Source organism: Plasmodium reichenowi, chromosome 8 (assembly GCF_001601855.1).
Source record: "Plasmodium reichenowi strain SY57 chromosome 8, whole genome shotgun sequence".
Lineage (NCBI taxonomy): Eukaryota > Apicomplexa > Aconoidasida > Haemosporida > Plasmodiidae > Plasmodium > Plasmodium reichenowi.
Window position 1 is genome coordinate 314,222 of NC_033653.1, and position 18,239 is coordinate 332,460.

The window sequence follows — 18,239 nt, forward strand, 5'->3', positions numbered from 1 at the left end:
ATAATATTTTTTTTTTTTTTTTTTTTTTTTTTTTGGCCTATTGTCTTCGCTATATATTTTTATATGCGCTTTAACTTTTTAATTAATTTCGATATAAACATAGGAATTTATAAAATGAATTCTTTTTTTTGTAATAAATTAATAATACATTATAATAAAATATAAATTATGAAGGTAAATATATTTGTTTTACAAAAATATTCCCTTTTTTAAATTTTATATAAATAATATTTAAGGTAATATTTTAATTTAATTTGTTTAAACAAAAAGAATTTTTGAAGATTCTGTTAATATAACAGATTTTTATACATATAAAAAAAAGGTATTATATATATATATATATTTTTGGCATTTTCTCATGAGAACATCAAATTTAAAAGAACCTAATATTTAAATATGTAAATTTTTTTTTTCTTTTTTTTTTCTTTTTTCGTTTTGTTCCTTATAAGTATACCTTATTCAACCATATATTATATATATGTAAAAAAATAATGGTATTTATTATGATCATTTATATATATTTAAAAAATTAATATAATAGTATGTTTGTGATTTTAAACGGTACACCTTAAAATAAAATAAATGAATAAATAAATAAATAATAAAATGATAAATAATAAAAATGAATTTTTTAAAAACCTTCTGAGATTATATATACAAAATATATAAGAAAGTTATAAAAAAAAAAAAAAATTATAATTTTAATATTTCTTTTTTGCTATATGTGTCTATAATGTTGCGAATATTATAAAAGGTTTATAAAAAATACATAATAATATAAATATAAAAAAAATAAATATAAGAATATATTTTTTCCCCTTTCTATATGGGCAAACCGTACATAACTCCTGCAGAACCCGTACCGTAGGGTAGGCGACAATATTGCTTAGCTTCTGTTAAGGCTTCTGTTATACTTAACCACATATATTTCTTATTTTGATTAATATAATAAAGGTTTTTATTTACAAAAATATTCGTATTATAATAATCTGTGAAATATATATAGAAAAATTTATTTTTTATTATAAATTTATAGATATTCATAGGTACAGTAATAAAATTGTCACCAATATCCATATCTAATTTTAGTAAATTTATATTGTTATTAAATAATTTTTCAATATTTTTTATATTTTGATAATTTTTTATATTTTGATTATTTTTCATATTTTTTAAAAATAATTCTAAAAAGAAACTAAAGCTTAAATTCAAAGATGGTAATTTTTCATTATATATGAATTTTGATTGAAATAAAGAAGAAGAATTTGGTTGTGTCCATTTCCATAAAAAGTTCTGTGTAAATCCATCTACTTCTCCGTCAGTTACATTCCATAAATTTCCAAAAACAAATAAAGATCCTCCTACTATATAATCATAAACAGTACCCCAGGCATCTAAATCAAAACCGTATGATGAAATAAGACCAGAACTACAACCTATTAAGAATGTACAACAATTTAATCCTTTGCTAAGTGGACTTATATATATTTTTGAATTATTATTATTATTATTATTATCAATATTATTTCCATCAACATTATTATCATCACTAGTATTATCCTTATTTTTTGTAGTGTTCCTTAGTTTTATATTTTCTAAATGAACTAATATATTATTAATAGATCCTATATTTTTTCTTTTCATATCTTTTTTTATAAAATTACGTGTGTTCTTTTCATTTTTTGTTAAAGCAAATGTAGAAGAGTTTCTCTTCCTTTGATTTATATTTTGTATTGCAATAGAACTATTTTCAACTTGTTGATTTTTTTTATTATTATATTTATTAGTATATAAATTTATTACTTCCTTTATTTTAGGATACTTTTTCAAATTTATAATTTTCTTTTCAACAATATAATCTATAATGAATTCTAGACTAGGTAATCCATTTTTAATGTTTTCTTTTTTCATATATTGTTCTGCACCTTGGTGTCCACAATACAAAAATAAATCATCATTACATAAATGATCTATTAAAATATTTTCATTTGGTACATTACCAATATATCCATCCCAATTTTTATATTTATATTTTTCTTTATTTTTATGATATATAAATGGAATAATAGCATCTTCAGTCCTTTTTAAATCACCATTAGGATTAATTAAAAAAAATATTTTACTTTTATAAGGATCAATTATTCTTGGGCTACTAATATAATATGGTACATATTTTATACCATTAACTTCGTATGTTTTTGATCCATATTCTCTTTCATTTGAATATGTTCTTCTTTTATCCTTCTTCGAGATTTTTAAAAATGAACTCATACGCTTTATCTTTTTTTCACCAAAATATGCTTCAGATTCACTTATGCTATTTTTTCTTTTAGAATAAAGATAATCACAACATTCTTCTTTATTATCAATTGACATTATATTTTGAAAATTTAATGAATTTCTAACATTCATAAATATTTTCTTAAGTTCATCCTCATTTTGTACTAATTCTACAGATGAATCTGATGAATTTGATAAAGAACGTGTTATGGATATATTACTTGAAATTATACTTTTATTATTTTTTATAGTTTTTTTTTTTTTATTTCTATCCAATATATATTCTTTTTCACTCATATTATATTCATCCTTTCTTTTTTTTTCTTCTTCTCCTTTATCACTTAAAAATTGTGTACTACATGAAGTTAAATTTCTTTTATTTTTTGATCTTTCCTTATATTTATTAATAAAAGGATTTATAAAGGAATATTCTATATTCATGCTTTTTCTTGATTTTTTATGATTTTTCTTTTCTTTTGTATTATTACTTTTATTTGAATACATTGGGTTCTTTTCTTCTTCTTTTGTAACAATTAAATTGTAATTATTATCTCCTTTTTTATTATTTAGAAGATTATTATTATTATTTGCATCATCATCTTCGATTATAACAAATTCCTCTTTTTCATTTTTTCTTTTCATATTTATTGAATTCTCAAATGTTTTACCTTGGTTCTTATTAAACGAATTCTTGTTAGCGTATAAATTGGAAATGTTATAATTACCATTTGGATTATCCTTCATAATATCATTCTTCGTCATAATCATACTACTACTACTACTATTATTATTATTATTATTATTATTATTATTATTAATATTTATATTTTTAATTATATCCTTCAAAGTTGTCGAATTATATGTCGCTCTACGCGCCACATTTTTTTTATCACACACATTTTCAGATGAATCGATCTCCCATTTTTTATTATATTCATAATTTATATATTTTTTCATATCCATATCATCCACATTATTATTATATTCATCCTCATCATTATTATTATGTTCATCTTCATCATTATTATTATATTCATCCTCATCATTATTATTATATTCATCCTCATCATTATTATTATATTCATACTCATCATTATTATTATATTCATCTTCATCATTATTATTATATTCATCCTCATCTTTATTATTATATCCATCCTCATCATTATTATTATATTCATCCTCGCCATGCTTATTATCATAAATATATTTTTTTTTTTTACCTATACTTTTACCACTCTTTATCTTATTTACCAACCTTTTATACAAATAAGTAGTTACCATTTTACTCACACCCCTTACAATATATGAATCCTTTAAAGGTTCCAAGTTTTCTAAAGATATTCTACTTAAATTACTATGCAAATATAAAATAACAGGATTTTTTCTTACACTATTATTTTCTACATTTCTTGTATATATATATTTATCTTTATTTGTTTTATCTATTGTAAGATTACAAAATAAGACATCCTTAATAAATGAATGTGTGATAATATTAAAAAAGTCAAAAATATTCATTGGATCTATATCTGCATTCTCAAAAACATCTATTAATATATGATATAAATACATCCTTAATTTAATAAAAGAGCATCTCAATAATCCTTTAACACATTTTTTTCTTAAATCTAAAAATTTCAAAAAATTTTTCTCCGGTAATTCTTCATATCTTTGTTTCATATCATAATCAAAGAAAATACCAGATATTGTATTTCTTTTATTATTTTTTTTTTTATTCACTAATTTATAATTTTCATTTATTTCGCATTCAGAATTATTTGTATTTTTCAATGGGTTCAAATATTCATAAACATTATTATTATTGAAATTATGAGTTTTTTTTTTTATATTCATTTTTGTATTACTTGTTATACTAGATGAATTTTTTTTTTTTTTTTTTTTTTCTTCAAGTTCATCATAATTTTCAATATTATTATTATTACATGAGTTAATACAATTTATTGGAATATTACAATTTGTGTATTTTGAATTATTAGTATTGTTCTTTAGTACATGATTCTTAATATTAGGATTCATGTTAGGTCTAAGATATATATTATTTTCCCCATATTCTTCTACGGAATATATATTTTGTTCACAGTATGTATGTCTTCTTCCCCTAATTTTTCCTTTTTTTGTATCCGTTGGTTCTTTTTCCTTTTTCTTTTCAATAATTTTTTTAAAAATAAGAATATCTTCAATATCTTTATTGTAACATGGTAAATAGGACGTGCTAGTTTTGTTGATATTTAAGGAATTACGGTTATTCTTAATAATGATATTATCTTTCTTGTTAATATTATGTTCATTAATAAAGTTTTCATAATATGAAATATTATATTGGTCAATAATATAATCAGAATATTCGATCTCATTTTTACTTAAAATATCATTAGAAAAATCAATATTTTTCTGTTTCATATTATGATTATAATTATTATAATTCGTTTTATTTTTATTTACATTATTTATGTCATCATTTTTATTTCCATTTTGTATAATTATTTCCTCCTTACAAAAATGATCCTTTGACACATTTTTGTCATCTCTCCTTTTTTTCAAATTACACATTCTTTGCAAATATTTTTTTTTTACATTAATAATTTCGAGATTACAATTTTTTAATGTTACAGAAAATATGGTTAAATTTATAAGGACATTTATATAGTCAATTCCACTCCAGTATTTTAGTGGAAGAATAAATTTATTCCATTTTCTTAACCATCTTAGGATCCTCAAAATTTGATGAAAATAAAAAATATAAATAAAAATATCAAAATTAGCTTTTAAGTAATATAACTGATTATTTAAAGGTGATATGGTGTTATGTACATAATTTTCTTCGTCATTTTTTGAATTATTCAATGTGGAAATATTATTTTTTTCGTCTTCAAATGTATCACAATAATAATTATTTTCATTATCATTATAATTTTCATTATCATTATAGTTTTCATTATTATTATCATCTTGTGCTGTATAATTTTTCATCGATTTATCCTCCATAATGTTCCATTTTGTTATTATATTAATTAAAGGAATTGACATTAATTTATGTATAGAAAAACCTAAACTATTTGATATATCCAGATTCAAGATTTTCAAATGCTGCTCTAATAAATACCTATTTTTCCACCATTGATCTACACATTTTCTTAAATTGATTTCATTTCTATCTACATATTTTGATTCACTTAATATTTCACACATAACCTTAATCATATGTTGATATTGCTTTAAAAATTTTTCCAACTTTCTGATATAATTCCATTTGTTTTTATATGTATACCTTTCAATATTTAAATGGATCTTCTCAACATGAAAATATTCAACCCTTTTCCTATTTAAGCATTCATTTGCTCTTTTATTCAATAAAATAAAAAGATGGACTACATTCACATTGTTTATTATATTATTCGAATTGTTCACATGTCTTTTTTCCTTCATATCTATTTCCTTATCAACATTGATTACGTCATATATATTGAAATTATAAAAAAAATTTTCTTTTTTATAATGATTTAATTGTGATATGAATAAAGATTTTTCATCACCTTTTAAGATGTCACAATTTTCAGGACATGCAATATATTCTCCATTTTTTATTTCGTTTATATTATGTTTATTTAATAACTTATTATAATTACAGGCTGAGTTCTTTTTGTGTGTATATCCTTGTTTATTCATTTCGATATCCTTCGTTGAATAATACAAGTTATCATTTAACCATTCTCTTATATTACTTTTAATAACATAAGTATCAAACATTGAATCAAAGTGTTTTTCTAACAAGTCGTTATTATTTAGAATGTTAAACAAGTTATAATAGGATTTGAGTTTATTACAATTACTATCATTATTATTATTCATGGTACTACTACTACTAATAATACTAATAGAATTATTATTATTATTATTATTTATATTATTATTATTATTATTATTATTATTTTTTATATTATTATATATGTGTTGGTCCTGATTATTTATAATAAACGATAATTCGTTTATATCATTTACTATGTCCATATTATAAAAATCAGTTGAAAATATCCTATTAATCAGTTCATTTTCATGATATATTTTAAACATTTGAGCTAATATTAATAGAAAATTTTTATAACATCGTGATATATATAAACTATTTTTATCTTGACTTACAGAAATAATTGTATAGTCCCAATAAATACATAAATTACTTAGTTTCACTTCTTTAACATTCATATATTTATATATAATATCTGAATTTATACTCGTACATACATTCTTTCTAAAATATTCTCTTTCGTTTATTTCGAAATCGATGTTATGTTTAATAGTATACAATATTAACTCGTCTGTATATAAATACAATAATGATATCATTTTTCTGAAATAGCATTTTAATAAGTAAAAAAATATATTTTGTTCATCATTATAAAAATTATTATAATTATTATCATAATTATTATTATTATTTTCATTTTTATTATTATTATTATTTTCATTTTTATTATTATTATTATTTTCATTTTTATTATTATTATTATTATTTTCATTTTTATTATTATCATTATTATTATTTTTCTTTTTTTCTTCTTTTTTCTGATCACTCATGATATTATTATTTTTCTCCATATCACACACATCATTCTGATCAGTAGCGTACGATTTTATTATATCCAAAATAATCAAATTATTTTTTATATTTTCTATAAAAAAAAATATAAAATCTAAATAAAATTGAGCTATTATCCTCATTTCATATACTAACGATTTCATGTGAGTGTTGTATAATAATAATGAAGTATATATTAGAATAATTTGAAAATAATAAATATTTTCATAATTTTGTTTTAAAAGTATATTTTTTAATATTTCATACATCCTTTTTAACATTTCATCTTTTATATATACATTTTCTCTACCTCGTTTTATATTTATTATAAATTGATAACATGTACTAAGCACTTCAAAATAACTACAATCTTTATCAGGAAATAAAAATATTTCTACTAAATATAAGAATAATATATCTGGATTGGGTTGACAACAATTTTTACAATTAAAATTATTATCTCCAGTATTACAAAAATAACCACAGTCATTATTATTATTATTATTATTATTATCATTATTGTGTGTATCATATCCTTGAGGACTTTTTTCCGTTTTCTTAATACCACCTTTTTGAACCACCATTTTTATTTTATTATAATCGCACTCATTATTTAGTACATTTCCAAATTTTTGCTTGTTCCATAAAAGGTCTATATATTTTTTACACTTATTTCCTGGGAAATAATTCGAACATATTTCATGTAATATATCCTTTGGTATTTTTAAATTATATAATAGTCTCACATATAATAGAAAAAATATATTAGAACAACAATCATTTGCAGATGAGTTTAAAGATTGTTGTTTTTTAATGACATATATACAGTCATCACAAAAAATATTTTTTATTTTTAAAAATACTAGGTTTATATAATAATACAATATTTTAATAAAATATGAATTCATCTTTTTACAATTATAAACAAATAATCTATTATTAATATAATTATATATATATTTTAAATTATTTTCAAAATCATAGTTTAAATGTAAATAATTTAATACTGAAATATCCATAAGCTTAAAATCACTTGAATTTAATTCTATATCATCTTCATTAAAATAATATATATCATTAAATAGGTTGTATATATTGAACTTATTATTTTTATCATAATATGGATTATCAAAATGTGTAGAGTTGTTTTTTTCTTTCTCATATGTAATATGATCATTACAATTATTAGTATCACGCATATTATTATATATATTATTATGTGTATTTTTTATGTGTGTCTCAACATCCTCTTTTATATAATCTACATCCCTATTATTCATCTTTTCATTTATATTAATCTTACTTATATCATCAAGTATCATATTTTTTAAAATTGTTGTTACACTTTCTTCATCATTTATAGATACATTATATATGTCTGTATCCATATTATGTCCAAGAAATAAATTTTCAACAAAAAATTGAAAACATATATTTTCATTCTTTCTAATTTTATTACATTCATTAAAGCACTGTAAGAAATTTTTTCCAAACTTATTAATATCATCCATATTACTATTATATAATTCATCATTCTCTATATTATTATTATCATCATCATTAAATTCATAATTTACAACTGATGATATAATATTACTTCTTTCTTTTTTATTATTATCCTCTGATATATTTTTCGTATGTATTGTATTATATAATATATTTGTTGTCTTTATATTATCACCACTAATGTTTTTATCTTCTCCTTCTAGGTGACTAATATTTTGTAAATTGTCTATGAACATATTTTTTGTTTCCAATTTTCTATTTTTCATAACATAATAATAATATTGCTTTTGTTTTTTTTTTAAAATGAACAATGAATAAATGTAAAGAATTTCTTTTCTATATTTAGGAGTTAATATATTCATATTTTGTTTATTTGATATTAAATAATTTAAATATAGAAAAAATTCATTCAATACTTTTTTGTATTCATATATATATTTATTTGTTATATATGTATTAAGTGGTGTCTTATCATAATTAATATCTGTAAAATCATTTTGTTTATAAATTTTAACATCTTTATTATATACATCATATTTATTTATATGATCAAACTTCTTTTTTTCAAATATATTAAATTCATTATTTAAGTTTTCAAAAAATAATTCTTCTTGTGTTAATATTTCAATTCTTTCCTTTCCACTTGTTAATATAATATTTATTAAATAAATATAAATATGAACCATTTCTGGTAAATATAAAATACTAGATATATATATAATAAATTCTTTTAAAAAGAAATAGCTTGAAAAAAAATTATTTAATTTAAAGAATATTTTGTATATATTTTTAATATATATATTAAAAAATTTGGTTATAGAAAAAAAATCTGTTCTTAAAAAACCATTACAATAAAGATTTTCGGTATTCATTAAAATTAACTTATTTCTTAGTTTTATATCATCAATAGAATCATTCTTTGATACATATGATAATCCTTCGATATCAAAATCATATGAACGTTGTTCAAATTTTAAACAGAAAAAATTACATGATATATTAAAAGAACAAAAATTTTTCATCATATTAATTTTCTTATCTTCTAGTTCATATATAATATAACCATGAAAAAATAAAAATAATCCTATATATTGATCTTTATTATTTTCGTATAAATATTTAACAATGTTAAAGTATAGTTCAAGATTATTCCGAAAAATAAAATTACAATCATTTTTATATCTACTTTCAATATTTCTTATCATAATCATACAATCTTTAAAAACATTTCCCCTCATATCAAATAATAAATAAGAAAACTTTGAATAAAATTCTGTACGAAATAATACAATACGTGAATCTTCATTTGGATTATTGCTTTGATCATTTTGTTCTTTTATATAACTGAATGACATGTTTTCTGGAAGAATATTAGGTAAACACATCTTACTCACAGGATATTCATTCGTATTATTATCATTATTATTATTGTTATTGTTATGGTTTTTGTTTTTATTATTATTATTGTTATTGTTATGGTTTTTGTTTTTATTATTATTATTATTTATTATTTCATCATTTTTCATACCCTTACTTATATTTTTTTCTTTTCTTTTTATGTATATCTCCTTTTCTTTTATAATGCACAGAATTCTCAGATTAATTATTTTTAAATTGAAATTATCAAAAAAGAAAGTAGACATATACATTTTTTCTTTACAATATGTTTTACAAAATTTTTTAATATATTGATAAAATTCAATATAATAATTATAAATATTATTAGCACAATTAAAGAAAATAATATTATATTCTTTTTTACATAATTTTTCAAGACATATATATATAGAATAAAAAAGGGATATACATATTATTAAGTTCTGCATATAATTATGTAAATTGATATATATTTCTTTAACATTCATATCATTTACATTATATGTTATTTTATTATATATTATATTTAAAATGTGTATTATTCTATTTTTCTTTATATTATATATATTTGTCTTTTCCTTTTTACTTTTCATTTTACTTTTACATTTACTTTTACTCTTATTATTATTATTATTATTATTATTATTATTATTATTATTATTATTATCATTATTGTTATTTTTTGAGTTAATATCATAAAAAGGCATATTAAATTTTTCATACTCATAAAATTCTCTTTCATTCATATTATTATTTTCTAATACCTTTTCGTCTTGATATACTATCCTTTTCACTTCTTCACATTTTTGAGACCCCTTGATTATATTTTTTGATTCCTTATCTTTTTGTTTGCACATAACATCATTATAATAATAATAATAATAATCATACTCAACCTTATTACTACTAAGATGTGTATTATCTTCTGCATTAATATTAATATTTATATGTGTATTTCTCTTTTTCGTAATGTGTATAATTTTACTTTTTAAATTTTCCTTATCAACAAAATCTAATGAAGTTTCCTCTTTATATACATCTTTCTCATTAAATATATATAAACAAAAAAACTTAGAAGTACACATAATACATAACAATAATATATGTACACATTCCTTATACATTTTATAGAAAAATAAAATATTATATATTTCGCTCAAATAAGTTATAAAATTTAAATCAATATTTATCTCAATGCTATTATGAACTGATATATCCTCAAATATGTTTCCATAATATACATCATATATATTATTTAAAATTTCGAATATAAGATAAATATTATTCTTCAATTCATATTCTGTATATATTTTATACTTACACTGTTGTAAATATATAAAATTTTTTTCTCTACTTTTATTTTCCTTCGTTATATCATGTTTTGGACTGTACATATTTTCATTTAATGACTCATATCTATTATCTATATTTAAAAAAAAATTATTATTAAAAACATGAAATTTTGTTTGAAATAAATGAAGAATAAAATAAAAGGATAGATTATGTTCTTCTATATTATATTCATTAAAATAAAAACATAATATTATAAAATAGGTTGATATGATATAATTCATTATATATTTTTTAATCTTATTATACTTTTTATTTAAATTCATTAAATACTTATTATTAATAACTTGAGAACTAATAAAAGGGTTCCTGTTGGTATGATTTTCATAAATTTGTATTTTTCGCTTTTTTCTAATATTAAGGGGATGAAATAAATTTAAATTAAAATTATATATATTACATGAAAAATAGGAATTACATTTATCAAAAGAAGATTTACAAAAACAATCATCACATGTATTATTATTTTTCATTATATTTTCATTTGTACATTCATATGAATCATTTTGATTTTTCACAATGTCATCATTATATGTAGTAAACAAATCAGAGTTATCATAAAACTTTAATTTTATATAACGTGCATTCATCTTTTCTTTTAATCTTTGATTTAGTGTTAAGATATGAAAAATGTGATAGCATTTATGATACTTATTACTTATGTTATTTTTTGGAGAAACGGTTTTATCATTATTTTGTGACATGTCATCAATATCATTATTTTTTGATGTGTAATTATTACTATAACCTTTGAGAGAAATACCATTCATATCATCTTGACTATAACCGTTCATATATTTTTGCTTCTCCTTTTTATTTATATCTTTTAAGTCATCAAAATGATTTTTATTACCCCAAACGAACATATTATAATACAACTTATATAAATAATAGGCATTATTTAGATAAGAAAATCTTTTTAATATTTCAATGTTATTATAAATATAATTATATAACATTTCTACTTTTATTATATAATAACAATTTTTTAACATGTTTGTATATATTAGAGCAATATTTATTTCTTCAATTTTCTCTATGATGAATTCTAAAATTATATAATCTTTCTTACTATCATATGATGAACATTCATCTAAAATAAAGCTATTTTCAGATATACAAGAAACAGACACATCAGTGTCATATTTATTACAATCACTTGATTTGTTATCAAAGGGGATAAGGTAATTTGTACCTAATTTATTTGTTTCATAATAATCAGAAGTATTATATATGTTCATATTACTATTTTCATCAATGTTATTATTTATAGCTTCACTTTTTAAATATTCATCTTCATCATTTTTAACTCTCGAAGCATCAAAAATGTTTCTATTACTTCTAAATAATTTCATATATTCCTTTACTTTACATTCTTTATTAATTAAATCATATTTATGAAAACACATATTTTGAAAGAAAAGAAAAATACAACAAATTCGACAGAAAATAAAATTCATTTGTACATAAGTAACTAACAATTCTTCAATATCAATTATAATAATTTTTTTTTTTTTTTCATGATGATATGTTATACTTTTCTTTTCATTAACTTTTTCAATAGAACTATTAAATTTATATGGAATATGTATAATATCATTCTTTAAGATTTTATGTTCATTAATTTTTGTCAAGGCATTTTTTAATTTCTGTACAGCATAAATATTTATATCATCATTATATGTATAATGATATATAAAATCAAAGAGATTAAAAAATTCTACATGATTGGAACAATTAATTATATTTAAAATATCAATACACACTTTATTAAAAAATAAATATATAAATCGAAAATAAAAAACAAAATGTATGTTTGTATATTTACAAATATATTCATACAATATAAGAAATAGTAAAATATTAATGTGTATACTTAATAACTCATCAATAAGTATCATACTTTCCATTTTCTTCATCTCCAACAAAATATTGTTATGGAAATGATCACAATTGTCATAATTCTTATACTTTTCGTTATCATAAAAATGTTCAGAATTCACATTTTTTTTAAAATAAAAAAAATATTTCCATTTCAAACTATTAAAAAATACATCATACATTTCATTATAATTTAATTTCAATGAATCTATATTACTACATTTTTCCTTATAATATGATAACATTTTTTTAATTTTTTTGTTTAAATAAAATATTTTTGATTTAAAATATAAATTACATATATGTCTAATAATCCCACAACTCTGTATATTATTCTTATTACTTTTTATATGTATTTGTTGATAATAATTATAAATAAATGAAATAGATGACCTTAAATATTCTTTAGTATTATAGTCACACTTATTTATAATATTTCTAAATACGGTTTCTACAATAAAAATTACTTTTTTATATTTCTTCTTTCCATAATAATAATATACTTCTAAATCTATAATAATAAATAATAAATCTATATGAGGAATATAATAATTTTTTAAATAGGTATTTCTCATTTTATTCTTCATATTATTATTATTATTATTATCATTATTATTATTATTATTATTATTATCATTATTATTATTATTAACATTATCATCTTCATTATCATCTTTCTTTTCTTTTATATTTTCACTTGATAACATATCTTTATTGTTATCATAATTATTTTTTGGAGTTTCATTATCATTTTTATTATAAAAATCGTAATTTACTTTATGATCATTATCTATATGATTCACAAAGGAGCTCTCATCATATGTTAAGGTATTTCTTTTTTTTTTCTCTCTTATATTTGCATCATCTATAAATGAATCATTTTCCATTTTATTATAAGATACATAATCAATCATAGTTTTTCTTTTGCTTTTTTTCTCATTCCTATTTTGGCTAGTTAGAAATATAGGAACAAGTCCTCCAATACTTATTCTCTTTTTCTTATTAACACTTAACATATTATAATTACAGTATTCATTGAATTCCCCATTAGTATGTTTATATTTAATGATATTGTTAGTACTATCATTTTTTGATTTCTCCTCATTATATTCTTCTTCTTTATTATTATGAACAAATTTCAATGGACTTACTGAATTCATAAACAAACTATCTTGATTGAATTTATCATCTTCTTTCTTTTCGATATCAAGACAGCCATAATAGTAAGTATTATTAAGATGATGATGTGGAGTGTTATTATTAAGATGATTATTTATATTACTATCTTGTTTATTACTTATGAGAAATTCATAAAAATCATACATTTTAAAGTTTGTATGAATATCAATAGGATTGAATGGTAAGCTTATAAATTTTGTATAAATAAATTTTAAAATATTCAAAAGAAATAAAAAACCTTTATCAGTTTTGATAAATTTTAAAATTTTAATGGTAGTATTATAAAAAAGTTCAAAAAAACTGTATCTCATTTTATTCAGAATTTCTAATGGTATTTCTAGATACATTTCCCAAATGAATAAAACGTTTATCATAATTAAAAAGCAATTTGAATACAATGTTTCAACAAATGGAGTATTATCAGAAATAAAAAAAGTACTATATTGACAATCATAATAATCATTTGAATCCTTATCATTTTTATATTTATTATTAGGATGATTAATATCACCTTGGTTATTATTTGAATTTTCATGTGTATCTTTTTTATTTCTTAAAATATCATATATATCATCAAGGCATAAATTGTTATATAATGACGATTCCTTGACCACCCCACTACTACAAATATTACTATTATTACTACTATTATTATATACCTTTTTATTATCAACATTTGATCTCCTTTTATTTTCATTTCTTATATTAAATTGTAAGAGGTGTTTATGATCATTTAAGTTTTTTACATTCTGATTTAATATAAAACAAACATATTTATCATATATATTATAAACATATTCAACTAAATTCGATTCGCATATCTCTTTTAAAATATAATCATAATTTAATTTCACGCACAAATATGAAGATAAACTTATATTTAATAAACAACATTTTAAAAAATTAATAAGTATATTTTTACATACATAAATATTAAAATTGGCTTCTAAATTTTTATTCTTTTCAAAATGATTAAATATATTATCTGATATTTGTATACATCTCTTTACACACAAAATTATTGTATGACATACATTTTTAAAATCTACATGGATATTTTTCATTATCTTTGTATTTATATAAAACCTTGAATTTTCAAATATTGGCATATCATCTCTTTTCTTTTCATTCTTATCATCAAAATGATTATAAAAATGAATATTATCATAATTATTATCATTCCACGACATATCATGATTATAGAAATTGTAATGATAAGACTTATCATAACCATTACAACTACTATTATTATTATTATTATTGTTGTTGTTGTTGTTGTTGTTGTTGTTGTTATTATTATTATTGTTATTATTATTATTGTTATTATTATTGTTGTTATTATTATTGTTGTCATTATTTATATTATTTATATTATTATCCTTTTTTTTTTTTTTTTTTTTCTTGGCTTTTTCTTCATCCTGTATTTCCTCAGATGATGAAACTCCATTACAATAATTATCATAACTTTCATTGTACATATTTCCTTTTTGTTGTATTTCATTCTTTAAAAAAATATATTTTAAAGGAGAATGATATGGTTTCATAACATTTATCAATTTTTTATCTTTATTATAATCTTCATTTTTTCTTTTTAAATTTAAAATATATTTTTTTAAAATAAAATCATCCTCATTTCCTTTATAATTTATATTTAATATATAGGAAAAGAAATTTATAAAATTCTCATGATTTTTATTTATGGTATAAATGAATTTCCTAAAAACGTTTTTATCTTTTTCAGATATTACTTTAATAATATCCATGTTTGAATAAAACATATTCATTTTATTCATTTTTATAATAACACAAATGTAGAAGTTATCAGTAAAATTATTTTTAGGGTTATCACAAGGGTTATTCCCAACATTAACGTTATTTTTATCATGATAAGAATAATTACTATAATTCTTATGACTATTTTCTTTATGTATATTCTTGGGAATTATACATTCTCTTGTATAACATTCAACATGTTCATCAATTGTTAATACGATATACAAACATTCCTGTATTTTTTGATAAACCTTGTCTTGTGTTATAAAGGAATATTTTAATTTCTCCACACCCACATTATTATTCTTGGGATTTTTTGATTTACTAATTTCAACATCCTCATTATTCTTACTAAAATATAACTTTTTAAAATATTTATATATATGTGTAATAATAGAAATTAACACTATATTATTGTCAGTATTACATAAAATGAATTCTTTAATATCATTATTAGTATTACATAACAATTTAGACAAAAGATGAAATATATAAGAAATAGATTTAAAAATTATTTCCTCAGTTAAATGTTTTGAATATAATATATTTGTAATAAATGAAAGACAAAATTTCAATAACTCTTTTAAATATATAGATGATATATATCTAAAGTTATATAACATATTATGTATATAATTATCTATATATGTTCTATTATCTCTCTTTAAATATAAATTCTTTTGAAAAGAAAAAAAACTAAAAGTATATTTAAATATTTTTAAAACATAATTCACATTTTTTACATCTGAAATAAATTTCTTTTTTAAAGCATCAAAAATAATATTCCAAATTATCCTTTTATTTTGTTTATTATTATTTAAAAAAATACATTCATCATATGTCGTAGCAACATTGTTAGCACACACATTCACTGAAGTAAACTTGGTATCTTTATATATATTTTTTGAGTTATACTTTTTTTGAAGATCATACATATTATTTATATCTATACTACTCGATTTTATATTATTCATATCTATACCACTCGAGTTTATATTATTCATATCTATATTACTCGAGTTTATATTATTCATATCTATATTACTCGAGTTTATATTATTTATATCTATACTATTCAAATTTATATTATTTGTGTCCATATTGTTGTAATTTTTTTCATGGTTGGACAAATGAATAAAATAAATTATTTCAAAAAAATGGCAATATATCAAAAAGAATTCTAAATAGAATAAATTTAAAAAAAAAAAAAATGTATCAAAGTCATCAATTATTATTTTAAAAAAGTTTTTTAAAAAATTTAAGAACATTTTGTAACTGCTATTAATTGAAAATGGATGACAATTAATGAACATTTCTATATCATTCTTATTTTTATATTTTATGAAAAAAGAAAAATAATTTTCTTCCTTTTTTTTTTTTTTTGTCACATTAGTTTGTATTTTATTATTATACACATCACTATTGCATTTATCATTATTACATATATTATTATTACATTTATCATTATTATTATATCTAATTTTTTCATCACACACCCATATATAGTTATACAAATTACACTCCTTTATAAAATTATTCATATCTTCTTCTGCTAATATTAATTTCGATAGTTTCTTTTCTATATCTTCATTGAGACAATCTATATAATATTCTTTCGCTATTTTTGTAATAAGTTTAACTTGTTCATATATTAATATTTTATTTAACTCTAATATCAAATTTTTTATGTGTGTAGATGCATCATTTTCTTTAATTTTTTTTATTTCAAAAATAACTTTCTTTTTATCTTTTATATAGAAATATATAAGAATGTTATACATATTAATTAATAAGGCACTTTTCTTTAATTTTAAATTATATAACAAATCTATAAGTTTAGAATAATAATAAGATATTAATATTAATTTGTTATCTTCAGATAAATAAAACCAAAAATAAGTTATATATCTTAAAATAATAAACAAAAAATCGACATATTTCATATTATTCTTTAAAGATACTTTATTCAATACACATTCAAACATATAAAATAAATACTTATGTATATTCTTATCTTTAAAAGTATTTATTAAATCATTATAATTTAACTTCTCTATATAACTCTCCTTGTAAAATAATTCATAAAATTTTAAATACACCTTTTCATCAGATCCTCCATTCTTATATTCTTCATCCATATTTTGTAATACATCTGACACAATTCTATCTAACTTATCATATACGTTTAAATTAGACCTTACCATTTTAAAAAAAAAAAAAAAAATATAAAACCCTACTGTTTTTTCTTTATTGATATATTCTTTTTTTTTTCTTATTTTTTTTTTTTTTTTTT

At 19.1% G+C, this 18,239-nt stretch overlaps 1 protein-coding gene across 1 annotated transcript; it reads right to left on the reverse strand.

The window, feature by feature from the left end:
• Positions 1–822: 822 nt before the first annotated feature.
• On the reverse strand, positions 823–18,150 carry PRSY57_0808900 (separase, putative; the record flags this gene model as incomplete). Its single annotated transcript, XM_012907028.2, has 1 exon — positions 823–18,150. The coding sequence occupies one exon, from the start codon at positions 18,148–18,150 to the stop codon at positions 823–825; it is 17,328 nt and encodes a 5,775-aa protein (XP_012762482.2).
• Between the last annotated feature and the right edge of the window lie 89 nt (positions 18,151–18,239).